Source organism: Salvelinus sp. IW2-2015, unplaced genomic scaffold, assembly GCF_002910315.2.
Source record: "Salvelinus sp. IW2-2015 unplaced genomic scaffold, ASM291031v2 Un_scaffold2181, whole genome shotgun sequence".
Classification (NCBI taxonomy): domain Eukaryota; kingdom Metazoa; phylum Chordata; class Actinopteri; order Salmoniformes; family Salmonidae; genus Salvelinus; species Salvelinus sp. IW2-2015.
Window position 1 is genome coordinate 220,727 of NW_019943511.1, and position 13,707 is coordinate 234,433.

General features: G+C 44.9%; 1 protein-coding gene across 3 annotated transcripts; it reads right to left on the bottom strand.

The window, feature by feature from the left end:
• Window positions 1-7,770: 7,770 nt before the first annotated feature.
• Window positions 7,771-10,441, bottom strand: LOC112073184 (zinc finger protein 771). 3 transcript variants are annotated; one of them, XM_070440063.1, is made up of 4 exons: window positions 10,352-10,441; window positions 9,273-9,879; window positions 8,880-8,952; window positions 7,771-8,722 (listed from the first exon to the last, which is right to left on the bottom strand). In XM_070440063.1, exons 2-4 carry the CDS (start codon window positions 9,770-9,772, stop codon window positions 7,808-7,810), a joined length of 1,488 nt encoding a protein of 495 aa, XP_070296164.1. In that variant the 5' UTR covers window positions 9,773-9,879; window positions 10,352-10,441; the 3' UTR covers window positions 7,771-7,807. The 3 variants fall into 3 exon arrangements, with proteins under 3 accessions (XP_070296164.1, XP_023996287.2, XP_070296165.1); XM_024140519.2 differs by lacking the exon at window positions 10,352-10,441 and adding an exon at window positions 10,039-10,126; XM_070440064.1 differs by lacking the exon at window positions 10,352-10,441 and adding an exon at window positions 10,016-10,100.
• Window positions 10,442-13,707: the final 3,266 nt, after the last annotated feature.

The window sequence follows — 13,707 nt, forward strand, 5'->3', positions numbered from 1 at the left end:
AGGCCCAGTTTGCACCTGCTCAGAGCTTCACATGAGGGCTCAGATCCCACAGACACGTGAAAACAGGTGTAACCACCCCCACAGTTACAGGACCGGGCACAGAGTTTCCTACTGCGGAAGAGCTTCAAGACCATGTAGGCTCAACAGACCACCTGCCACAGACCAATCACTATGGCTGCACATCCTCACTACTATTCATAAGGTCTCCTCCTGGGATCCATCTGTTATCTACTTAGTCTAACTTGGCACTGAGATTAAAAAGCAAAAACCTGCATAACCACAATAGCATTCATTCTTTTGTTGAGAGCTGTCAAATCTACATCAGCTCCCTGCGGATGCCTTTCGCAAGGACAGTTTCCATGGATGCAGTCCTAGAGAAAGGCCCCTCCACCGTCTAAGTCAATTGTAAACTCTGGAATGTGTGATTAAGCTACACTTGATTATCTGAACCCTATCTACTCCTGGGGTCTGTAAAAGCGTGACGTATTATCTGATCTATAAATTAGTCTGTTTGATGACCCTCTCTCTTCCCAAATCTTCTTCTCTCCCTCTGCTCCTCTCCAGTCCACTCCCCTCTCCTCCCAGTCTCGCTCCCATTCAGCTTGCTCTGGCAAAAACGACCCTCCTTCACCCTCGCTCTCTCCCTGCTCACGCACCAGCCCACTCCCACACCCTGAGCCAGCCCTCCTGCCGAGCTGAGCGGAGACGTCTGCCCCGCTCCCCTTCCCTTTCCCTGCCCCTGCCCTCCGTCCCCCACCAGGAAGCAGCACCAGGACACCCAGGGAGATCCACGTCAGCCTGATGGCTTGACCGAGGCAGGACAAGGATGTCAACCCATCCACCAGAGCACCCCCTTGTCAAGCCCAGAGGAAAAGACTAGAAGACTGCTGGGAACAATGTGAGTTAGTCTCTTTTCTTTTGCATTTGATAGAAAATACTTTAAAAAAGTGAATACCTGACAAGCTAACAGAGCCTAACCAACTGCTGCTCATGATAATCTACCTGTATAATTCATGTGGAAGAAAATAAAAAATCTATATAACATTCCTATCTCTCCCTGCCCTGTCGTACGTACAAGAGCCGTACCGTGCCTCTGATTGTGAAGCCTTCCAAAGGGCTCGTCAGTCTGAGGTAACCACATAACCACACAGAGAAGAACCCTACCGCTCCACAAGGTGATCAGACCTTCAGAGGTCCTCCGCTATCAACTATTACGGAGAAACCACCAGATTAACTGCTTCTAACAAATTACATCTAGCCATGATGGCATGTTTCGTGATCGTTGTTGCAAAGTTTTTTAAAAAAAACATGTTTATCTGTGGGGTATGCGGAGATACGGGCGGGCTGGTGTCAAAGGAGCCAATTTAGATAAAAACGTGAGGTGGTGCTTTAGATAACGAGACAGCCTGCTCGTCCATACATCCAAGACGGGAAGACGCATCCATCCGATTTTCTCTCACTAACTTGCGTTAACCGAGCGAGCCCAATTCTATCCATTTTTTTCACAATTGGTCCTTAATTGACCAAAATCCAAATCGAAAGCCATTCAGAATATGATATAAACTATGTGAAAAACCATCTGATCTCCGATTGTCAAAAGAGCCATAAAGTTTAGTGGGGAAAAAATCCATAATGGAGCCCCGTCTAAGACGCAGCATTGTCACAATGTGCGGGACACCGGACACGGTGAGGCCGTAGCAGGTGATTGTATGAGTAGAGGCAGGAATTGTGCAACAGGCCGATGAGTGCCCTAGCCCAAAGCTCCATGAATTCGTCTTTGTCTTCTTTCGCAAATTAACATGAAGATCTATTTGAAATCTGAGCCGGCTATACTTTCCAGAATGATATTCCAGTTGGGGGAACGCGTAATTGAATCAGTATTTTCTGACCTCGACACCCCGTCACCCCTCTGCCGTCTCGCCAGGAGCGAGCGATGCAATTCAGAGAACCCATGGATGTCGAGCATTCTCCCATATGCCCCTATTTGCGCTCTCCTCAACCTTTTCAAGTGGAAGCTCCGCTGTGCTATGACTACCAGTTTACCACCTGCTCGCCACACCTTACTAAGGGTCTGCGACTGGCCCTAGCTTGGTTTTCGAGAGCGACCTGCTCGGTGCCATATCATCCCTCTTCAACAAACCATGCCTCTACCGCCTCAAGCTTCCTTCCCCCTGACCGACCCTAACCACTGCAGAAATACAGCTACCCTCCGCCTGCCCCACTAGCCCACAAATGTTTCCCGATGCGCGCATCTCGCTCCTCAAGCACCTTCTGCCACCTCAGCAACCGCCAATAGCTCAACATGCATGCACAACAGCGTCCGCACTATCCACATAAGCATGCATGACTATCATAGCTCTGTACTTCCTAAGAAATTGCATTATGATTTTCTTCCATTTTTATGGAAGCAAGTTTCGTCCTGCGGCTCTCATCTCTCCTATTCAAGTGATTATCGAGCATGCAGATGACATTCGTGAAGAGTATGTATGCAGACCTTGCTTGACTTTTTCCTATCTGATTTTAGTTACTTCATTTTGTACTGGAAGCTCACTGCACAGTTGAATCGGTAAAATGCATTAAATTTCCCCTATCTTCTCCCCTGCATCGAGTATCGCACACACCGTAATCTATCTGTTGCGACGCGAGAGTATTAGAGTGACTATAAGTTTTGGATAGAGATTATTAGAAAAAAAAAAAAACGAGAAGAGATAAAAAGATCTGAATTATGTATTTATACCAAGTGATAACGCAGATATCATAACACACGCTGTCTGCTATTCGGAAGACGTTACTTTAACAGAACCCCTTGAGAGCTCTTTCTCGCAGTACTCTTAGTCTCTAACTGAATTATTTCTTAACAGTCTATTTTTTTCCCTTATACTAATATCTACCATTCCCTCACTACAGACCCACCAATGACAATGCTACAAGAACCCAGGAGCTTTTTCATTAATTAGATGAAGTTCGAATACAAATCTTGATTAATGTGAATATATATCTACACTTGTACCATTACAAAGTATTTCGAGACCTTCTGGTACTCATAGTCATTTTGTAAAGAAAAGCACCGGTCTATCTTAGCGACAGCCCGTATGACAGCCTTCGCTAGATCTTCAATAATGGTCCCAACCAGTTATTAAGACAGCGCTAATCAGTATCGAGCGTGTAAGCATAACCAGTAACTTCTATTTCCGATGGAGGGATCGTCTTCATCACCAATTGTCACTACTGCCCAAATACCGTCATCAATCTAGCATGAAACTGCCTAGCATCTGTGTCTTAGGGACTATCTAGAGTCTGAGTGTTAAGCTGCGACAACTATTTCAGGTCTGGCTCTACAATCACATGAAATATTATCAGGAATTCTCATTCCGTGGCGCATCCACTTCTGAAGCCACCTCAAGCACCAAATCAGAAACACACTTGCTCCCGGTGGAAGCGCCAACTCCATTCCTGCCTCGTATTCGTTCTGTCTGTGTAGCATATAAGTTCGTTATACCTGTTGGAAGCTTATACCTGCACCCAGCTAGAAAGACAGTTTAGAACTCCGAAAGCACAGCTTTACTCGATGTCCAGCTATTCTACGATCAAGTGGAATCTCTCCCTGCCTCCTTCCGACATCACGTTCATTCTGAGCAATCCGCCTCGATATCAGCTTGCACCATAGTGTCTCAGTCCCGAGTCACCTGCTGACTCAAAAGGAAATCCTCGATCCCCACAATGGTTCATCCGACATCGTCTACCAGACCATCCTATGCTTCAGCATCAATATGCTACATTTTGGTGCCGTAGGAGTTTCCCTCGCAACGCACGTGCACAGACTTGGCAGTACCCAAATCACTCATCTTCTTCGGAGTCACTCCTCAATCCACGCAAAACCAGCAAGAGGCCTGATCTTTGTATTTCTCTTAGATAGGTGGTCACAAATGAGAGTCTGATTTAGAGTGACCGTTTATATATGCCACCTATTACCTAACGCTCACAAGTGTCATTTCAACTAGAATCTACTAGAGTGAACAGCAACACGAAAACAAATAGGCTTTCCATCGGACGTACGTTGCTCCAAAAGGCATCTATCAAAAATCCACATCTCCACTAACCATCAAAAATGCCACGAAACAGAAATTGGATTGTGCTCTTGGGCTATTGAAAGCCCAAATTGAGTATGAGTGAACGCCATAGATAGAGAATGTTGTCTCTTTCCCTGTGCAGTACAGGTCCTTGCCCATTTCTGTCCACGAGGAGGACATCTTGAACCCTCCCAAGTCAGGATGGGACCATCAGGTTTCCTTTGTCACCTCCCCTACCAAGGCCCCCATCATCCATCCCCTATGATGCACGAATTAGCTCACATTTGTGCCGGCGTCCAGGCGTTAGAAGAGTTCTTGTTGTCCCCAACTTCTTCCATAAATTAGATATGATGGATTCACTAAGTGTCTTGGACTCAATGCTTGCAGACAGCTTAATTGTTCTCATTCACCTGCTGTCCCCAGAGTCATGTTGCCTTCGACACTAATCCTGTCCTCAGTGACTCTATGAGGCCAAAGTCAGTATTTCGACAGGAACTAAATTTAAGCCTCATGGCTATGTGCGATTTGACCTTTGCGCTATGAAAGCACTCGACTGTCAACTGTCATGAGAGACCGCTTAGCTAAGATAGACAGGACCAAAAAGTAACAGAGAAGATCCTTGATGAAACCTGCTCCAAACGCTCAGACCTCAGACGGGGGTGCAGCTGTGTGCCTTTCCAAATCATTATTACCTCCCATACCATCACATTGACATTTACTCACAGGTTGTACACCAACTTCACACGTCGCTAAAACACAGCAGCCTAGAACAAATTTCCATAGGAAACAAAAAAAAAAAAGAAATCATCTCGTGAAGGCATGATCAATGGAATTTATCAGATGAGCCTGCTGCCCCATTGGTGAGCGAAGTGCTGCAGAGATGCGCTAGAAGTCGTCTGAATGTAAAGGGTGTAGAGTAGTTCTCTATGTTTAATTCTCTTGAGTGATTTCCTCAGTCAGTGAGCACCCGAGGAACTGAAACCCAGTATTATCCAATTAACTAACATCTTATGCGAGTAAACCTCGATAATAAGTAGTTATGCGATGCATAGTCAACACTGTTCGCCAATGATGGCACAAAAACCGTTGACAACAATTGTAATGTGATTTCGATGTAGGTAATCTATGAACAAGAATGTTTATAGAATTTAGAAACTCCCCCAAATACATATGTCAAGCTTTGTAGCTTATATCCAAGAAACTCAGCTGTTAATCGTGCCAAAGTGCTTCTACATAAGTACTGAGTATTTAAGCGTCTGCCCGAAATACCCTTATTAAAATCCCATATTTCAATTATAAATTTTTACACATTACGAAAAAAACCGGTTCTTTGCAAATTTGTATCATTGTGGTATTGTGTGAGAGAATTGATAAAGGAGAAAAAAAACTATTGAAATCCATAAAAAATAAACAAAATAGAAAAAAAATCAAAGGGTCTAATAACCATTCCGAATTCAACTAAGTATCGCTCTTGTCACAAACACTTTCTATGCCTCTCCACTTTATATCATCTCATCAAATCCTCAACACAAAACCCTCCTTCTCTCTCAACAGCGGAATACGAACGCACCCACTCAACGAGCGGCCCTCCACTGTGCCCAGTGTCACAAGAGCTTTTCACCCACTCCTCCATCTTCCACTCCACCTGACAACCCACTGCGCAATCCAAAAAAACTACAAGTTCCGGAAAACACTTAAACGTGGAGAAAGGGAAAATAACATGACAAGTACCAACTTAGCAAAAAGAAGCACATGAAGAACCACATAGGAGACAAGGAAATCGCTGGAACCAAAGGGCAGACGCTGGAGTGAGGTAAAAAAGAGAATAAAAGAGGAAAAGCAGCAATGTGGAAGAATGACAAACAAACCAACCACCTACTAAGACCCATCACCGTAGAGAACCACAGAACTCTGGTCTCTGATCGTGCTCAGCCGGCCTGGAGCATTCCCCCAACACCTCCCAGAACTACTTTCTGATCCAGACAGCAAATTGGCTTCAGCTCATCCCCCGATCTGTGCTCCCCGCCCCCCTCCTCCCCCTCCGCCTCCCCCCAGATCTCACAGTAACATCCCTCCTACTATTGTGCCCCTCCTACAATGAGAGCCACCCAGCTATTCTCGTTCCCCACCACACGAACCAATCCCCAGCCCACCCTGACCCCAGGCCTTCCTCATTGGTCAGACATTCTAACCTGCCCAAACCCAGATGCAACATTCCAGGACAAATATCCCATCAAACAAAGAAACAAGCAGCACCAGTTCATTCATTCACCACCACCAACAACAATGTAAACAACCCTCCTGTTGCGCTAAGACAACAACATATCTCCTCCACTGCAACTCTATGCATCTGAACCAAGAACCCTCTATATAAAGAATACAACGAGAACAAACAGATCACAGAAGGAACAGAAAGAAACCCAGCCGTATGAAAAGATACGAAACTAGACACACGCTCAATAAAATAACATACACCCTGCCCATACCACCACAGACAAACACCCACATCACAATAATAATATAATATACAAAAATTAATACACAAAAGTGTCTAGCTGATAATGTAAACTAGTTTGTCACCCAAGCTACTGTTACATGCTGCCAACACTATAGCAATCATTCATTTGCCCATTCTGGAGTTACCCGCCAATCAACAAGAGTCCGTTTCTCACCACCAACAGCCTCTGTCTCTGGTTCTACCCCCTCCTCCCTCTACCTCTGCCCTGTTACCTCAGACCCCTATAAGTTGCCACAGTTAACTAACATACCCACGTCCCTCACCCCATCCTCCCTGCCCTCTGACCCTGTGCCTGGTGGGAACCCCAAACCGCCCCAGAGATTGGGCAAAGACCACTGAGCAGGACATGAGACCCGGGAAACAGTATGTCCTCTGTTCCAGACAAGAAAGGAGGAAGAAGGAAGAGTAAAAGAAATAGGAGGAGAGGGAGGATGGTGACAAACTACATGTTCAGTTGAAGGGATGGGTCCAGGACGACTTTACGCTACTTAAGCAACAGAAAATAGTAAAATAGGAAAATTTTTTCCTGGTTTTTTTATTATTTTCTTTTTTTAATGTGAAAATTGTTTAATTATGCATTTTAGAATAAAGTCAATTAAGGTTACACACAAAATTAAGGGGAAGGTGGAAAAATCAAGCTCTATATCAAGAGATAAACCGGCAATACTTGTCCGAGGATCCACTGCCGTGTCCTGTCATATAATAGAGAGATCGAGCGAAGGACCAAAGCCTAATTGCCACAATATCATTCAAAATCTTAAAGCATTCAAGCCATAGACTAGAGCCGTATCTACGTCTTGACCTTGTTTTGTAGTTTGAGAGCTACTTCGTGAAAATCAATATGGTTTTAAAAAAAAAAAAATAAAATAAAAATAAAAAAAAAAAAAACCATCATCGCTTATTCGCAGGAAAGAACTGGTGCAAGAGGTCATTGAAAGGGTTAAAACTGTGCGAGGATTTAACTGTAAACAAACCATACTGACAAAGTAAACCTTCCCGCATTTACAGCAAAAGTTAGACCGAATTTTTAGATCCAATATATTTGTCAAACTCTTTACCTGGGTAGTCCCCATATTCTGACATGGGACACAACACTATTAGGCCAGAGTCATTGCACTACAACATCAACATCCCGGCAGTCATATTAGCTGAGATATTGACCTAGAGGGTAGAGTAAGAAACCAAATATTGATCATGAATGGATGAATCTGGTGTGACCCTAAAACAGAGCCTTAGGGGTAACCTCCCCAGGCTGAGACAGAGTTCTACTACTCACCCCTCCGGTCAGTCCCAGTAGTTCAGCCGTAGTGTGTCCGTTCTCTGCTGCTGCCGTCGTTGTCTCCACCACCTCCTCAAAGTCAGCCAGCAGATGCCCCACCCCTCCCCCCTCCCCCACCCCGCTGCCCCCCTCCTCCCCGGGGCCCAGGTGCATGGCCTGGTGGTCCTCTAGCTCTGTCCGTGTGCTGAATGTCTGACTACAGCTGCCACAGCTGTACAGCAGCACGCTGGCGCCCGACTCCGTGCTCACGTGCACTTCTGTCCCGATGGCCCTGGATGTGCACACGCCCCCCTGGGTGGGGGTGAGATGGGGCAGGAGGGTCTGGTGACCTGACGATAGGAATACCTCCCCAACCCCCACCCCCACCGTGGCCTCCTGGCTCACAAAGCCCATGTCCGTCAACATTTGTGATGTCACGTCCTCCCCCACTATCACTTCCTGTATCTCATCCCCCATGTTGCCYCCCCCTGTCTCCCCSCCCTTTCCTTCACCAGTGTGACTTTGAGAATTCCGGTGCAGGGCCAGATTGGATGAGTGTGTGAAACTGCGTCCACACTCTCCACAGATGTAGGGCCTCTCTCCTGTGTGGATTCTCATGTGTTGTCTGAGGTTGGTGGACTGGGTGAAGGCCTTGGTACACACGGTGCACACGTAGGGTTTCAGACCTAGGTGCACGTTCTTGTGTCGGCGCAGGCTGCTGGAGTTCTTGAAGGCCTTGGGGCAGCTGTCGCAGGGGTAGGGGCACTCGCCTGTGTGCTGGCGCAGGTGGTACTGGTAGTGGGAGCTCCACTTGAAGGTGAGCGGGCAGTAGGGGCACTGGAAGGTCCGCAGGCCTGTGTGGACGCTACGATGGACCTGGAGACATGCACAAGAGAAAGAGGACGTCCGTGACTGGTCCCTTAACCCCAAAAATTGCCTTTTAATACTGTAAAATTCAACTTTTTAAAGTTAAAAAGTTTTAACACATTTTTACCACAAAATGTGGGAACCACTACTGGCCAGTGTTTCTCACCTGGAGCAGAGAGGAGCGTTTGAAGGCTTTGTCACAGTCCTCACACTTATAGGGCTTCTCCCCTGAATGAGACCTGCACAGAAAAAACAAACATGAAAACAGACAATCTACTGACTTCAACAGATCTACAGGACACCATACCGGCTACAGGAAGAATTCCTGGTTGTATTGATTATTCCACTAGTTTCCCACGGCCCTAAATAGACTCACATTATATTGTTCACGTCACCTTTCCCTCATTTGGATTATTGTGAGAGAACTAAACAAATGAAAACAGATGGACACAAGGAGAAGAATACTCTTCATAAAGTGAGATGTGTGTTATAAGCTGCAAGCATTTCTATTGCTAACTTTCACTGTGCCACTCCCCCTCTGTCTCCCTCCATGCAGTACCTCTGGTGGTAGAGGAGTGCGGAGGAGCCCTTGAAGGCCTTGGGGCAGAGGTTACAGCGGTAGGGCCTCTCGTTGTTGTGGCTGCGCTGGTGGTGGGCCAGCCTTGAAGACCACTTGAAGCTCTTGCCACAATCCAGGCACTGGAACGGGTGCTCAGGGTGCTCCTGGAGATGGGGCGCAGCCAGGACCGATGACGTCACCATCTGCACCCCTACCCCGGTCAGCACTATATCCTCACCCCCCTCCACCATCCCTTTCTCCCCATCCGCTTCTTCCTCCCTTACCCTGTCCTCCTCCCCTTCTCCTGGTCCCTGCAGCGATGGGAAGGGAGAGAGGGAGGAGGACGATTGAGGGGGTAATAGTTCTGCTTGGACCACTAGAGCTGAGTTTGCCATGTTGAGGCAAGACACGATTAGGGAATAAAAGGTTGTATGTTTGGTATTAATGTAAGTGTGTGTATTAGTGTTGGTGGAGCTGTGTCTCTTCTTTCCCGGTGTCATTCATTGCTGGTGGAAAGGTTCCTTCAGCTGATGTGGCTCTGTTCCTCAGTGTGTGGAAACAACAGCTGAGCTGATGTAGTGTGTGGTCTCCTTTCTTAAGAGTAGGGCTGTGAAATAAAATAAAGCACAAAGTATTGATCAATGACACAAGGTCCAGGAACTAACACCAAAGCAACATGAATTATTGATCTCCATCTACAATTATTAAAACATCTACAAATAATCAAATCGGCGAAGACAGACCCGCCTATTCCTTTAAATCCCACCTCCTCCCGACCCCTCCCTCCTTCTTCTTCTTCTTATTTCTCCCCTCCTCCCTGGCCGTCTTTCTGTTTATACGCGTCTGTCCCTGATGAGCGTGTGCGAAAAAGATCGGTTTCTCCAAGCTAAAAGGCAGAAAAAAAACAAATGCTACCTACACTATGATGTTAACTATGAGCAGAAAATGTTACAGATGCCGCCTTCAATGCCTCCTCTGCAACTGGCCTGCGAATCTATAAGCCTTCGTCCGTGCGGCATTCTTCGCTATATAATGTTTGATAGGAATGGTGCATTAGTAATATTGCAACAATTACTCACCTAGTATCATTAACTCATGGCTAATGCTTTTGTTGATATTGTGAAAAGGGATTGAGACTCGCAGTGCTACTCCATACAACCTTAACAATAAACCTGAGCACAAACTAACTAGCTAGCTAGGAGTCACCCACCCCGCTGCCGCCTCCCAACAACGACGATCGCTATAGGCTGGGTCTAGCCCCGAATGCACCACTGCCATTGGGTAAGAGCTTCAACAGTCAAGTCTTGTCTCTAGATCTGTTAAATATAAATATATGATAATACTGTACTAATTTGTGATTTAGTACTTGAATTCACACATTGTTTGAATGTTAACCCCAAATATAAAAAATCGTATTATAGGTTAATTGGAAATAGGTTTATGAACTCTGTGCTTGCTGCAGTGCCTGATGGTCAATGCAGTTGTTGGTAGAATGTAGGAAAGGCCCTGTAGTGTGTGATGATGGACGAGACACAGGAGGATGGTGAATAAGGGAGGGAAAGAAAAAAAGAGCGCATGATGTGTAGGCCTACCTAATATTGAAAATATGACAAAGTAACATGAAAAGCCCATCTCATTGTGCATGTTCTTTATTTTTTTCAAGGCACACATTTCACATTTAGGCCAATCAGTCAGTCTGTGTGCTGGAGACCCCAAGCACAAGGTTTTACACAGCGTTCAGGCATGGTACTACAATGATTTCAACATGGATGATAGCAATGATAATGGTAATTATGAATAAAAACAGTATAAAAGTACAAAAACAACAGGAGACTTGCTCCTCTGCAGCGCAAATAAATAGTTCCACCAAAGTAACTTAAATAAATAGTAAATACTGTAACAAAATACTAGAATAGAATAATATTGATATTGCGACAAAACGATAGGGATAGCATTGACAGAGTATTCTACATTAAATCTCCTAGAAAACTATAATAGACAATTGCATTGTATACAACAATTTACATTGTTGTACAAGTATGTACAACTGTGCAGAACCGTAGTATCACAATATCACAATACATAGTATTTTAAGGCTTGGGGTGTTTTTTAATTTCTTATTTATGTCACTAAAACGCTCAAACATTATGTGTACCAAGGTACAGATTAAGGATCAGCTGACTCAAAAGGCTAATCCTAACAAATGTGTGCAAAGAGATTATATCAGGTCCTAGATCAGTGCTTAGCAACAGGGCATATTCATAAACCTTTACCACAGTGTTAGATATACCACCTGTTATTTTTCCATGTGGGACACAGCCACTTATAGCAACTAAACCCATGGAAAAATGATCTACCCTCCTATGTTGTGTTGACATCCTGATTGAGGCTTGGTTCATAATTCTCTTTCTTAACAGTTTACAAAACCAAACAGGTGGCACATTGAACATGTTCAGAAGATTCTATGAGTAACCCTAAATCTACCAGGTAAAGTACAGCACTAATAAAAATACATGTACGCTCTCCCAAGATATGCTTGCTACAAGCCAAGTATGTTTGCTACATCTACTGGCGGAAATAGGCTACTCTTTGTAAAGAAAGACAGGTTAAATAGTTGAAAATACAATCCATATCTTTAGAGACTGTAAGAAGTCAGGAAGTGCTACTGTGTGGTCTCCTTGTTTAGTTTGGGGGGAGGGATGAAGGGGGAGAGAGAGAACAAAATAGGAGTATTGACAAGGTACAAGAAATTAAATTCACAACAATAAAGTAAGTAAAAATGATACGTGATACGTGACACGTTACAAAATCAAATAAATAATGACATCAAATAAATAACTAAATAAATAAATAAATAGATAAATAACACAGTCAGGAACAAGGTATTTAAGAGAGAGGATGGGGTGGCAGTGACGTGTTCGTGAATATTGGAGACCATTACTGGTTGTAATAGTGTGAATATGGTGGATCCTCATAGGCTGTAGTTTGAATATGGAGCTCATTGGCTTATAATGAGATGGGGTTCAGTTGACAACAGTGCAAGGCTGTAGTGTGGTTGGTGTAGTGGCCGGTTGAAGCTAGTAGAATCCCCATTGGTTGTAAGTGTGGATTTCTGTGTATCTAAGACTATAGCACTTCAGGGACATTTTGGACTTTGTACTGAGCACTGAGAACACTCGTTGGGCCCAATCACAGAAGAGTCTGAACTGTAGTAGCAGCTCCTGGGAAGACTGTAACACATCAAACTGGGAGGGGGGTGCAGGCGGCATCGAGGGAGAGGGAGGAGAGAGACGCTGAGCATCAACTCTCATCATCTATATATATATGAGAGAGAGAGAGAGAGAGAGAGAGATATTAGATTTCAGATTCCCTGTCTGAAGTGCTAGACTAATGTACCTCCCATCCAAGGAATGTGATGCAACAGGCCTTAATGTAATATAATGATTGAAACTGAGTGCAAGAACTGCAGAGCTATACCATTATTAGATCATCACAGTGTAAGAACAGTAGAACGATCTGATAAAATCTCATATGTATAATATATCCAAATGATATAAATGTACTACGCTGCATACTGTATCAGCTGTATTAGTGTTGAACAGAGCAGTTACCTGATGCTCTAGCATGCTGGTGAGAGACTTGATGAGTGACATCATCTGTCCCAGTTTAGGGAGAGCAGGGTGGTGGTGTTTCCTTGATGCTCTGCTCAACCAGGCAAAATGGTGCTCAAACGACTTCAAGTCCGCGTGGAGCTGGGAGAGAGTGGGTCTCATCTGGAGGAGAGAAGAAGAGGGGGGAGGGGGGGAGCGATTTAGAAGAAAGAGCGATTTAGTATCAATGTCTGGGACATGAAATGTCTGGGCCTTCATCTGGAAGGCAGAAAGACAGACACACACAAGACAGACACACACAACGTAAAATACATTTACCTCAAGGGAGTTGATGTCACTGGCCCTGTTGTTCATTAGTGGCAAGGACTTAAATCTATGCTGTTCTGGGTCTGTCTCGAACGCATGTTCCTTCTGTAAGAAAAACGGACAAAACAACACGCTACATCAGTCAAATACATCCTCACTCATTTACACATCCTCACAAGAGTCACGTAAGCATAAGGAAAGTATTACTCCAGAAGCACCTAGATCAGATGACTGTATGGTCTGGCCAGGACTACAGACCCTAGCTTTCCCTGAGAAAAGTGTGGTCGGGTCAGGGAGAGTTCACCCAGATCGTAACCCCGAAAACGTCAACAATAAGAGCAAGTGACCTGAAACCACAGGATGTTTTCTACTGGGAGAGGAGGAGAACAACATATGCTGTGACTAAGAGAGCTCCGAATGGGATAGACAACACAGAGCTGCAGGGAAACTCCAGGGTCGCAGCTATTAAAAAGTCTGAGATGACGTATTGCTGTGTAGTAATGTGTGTACAATCCCCA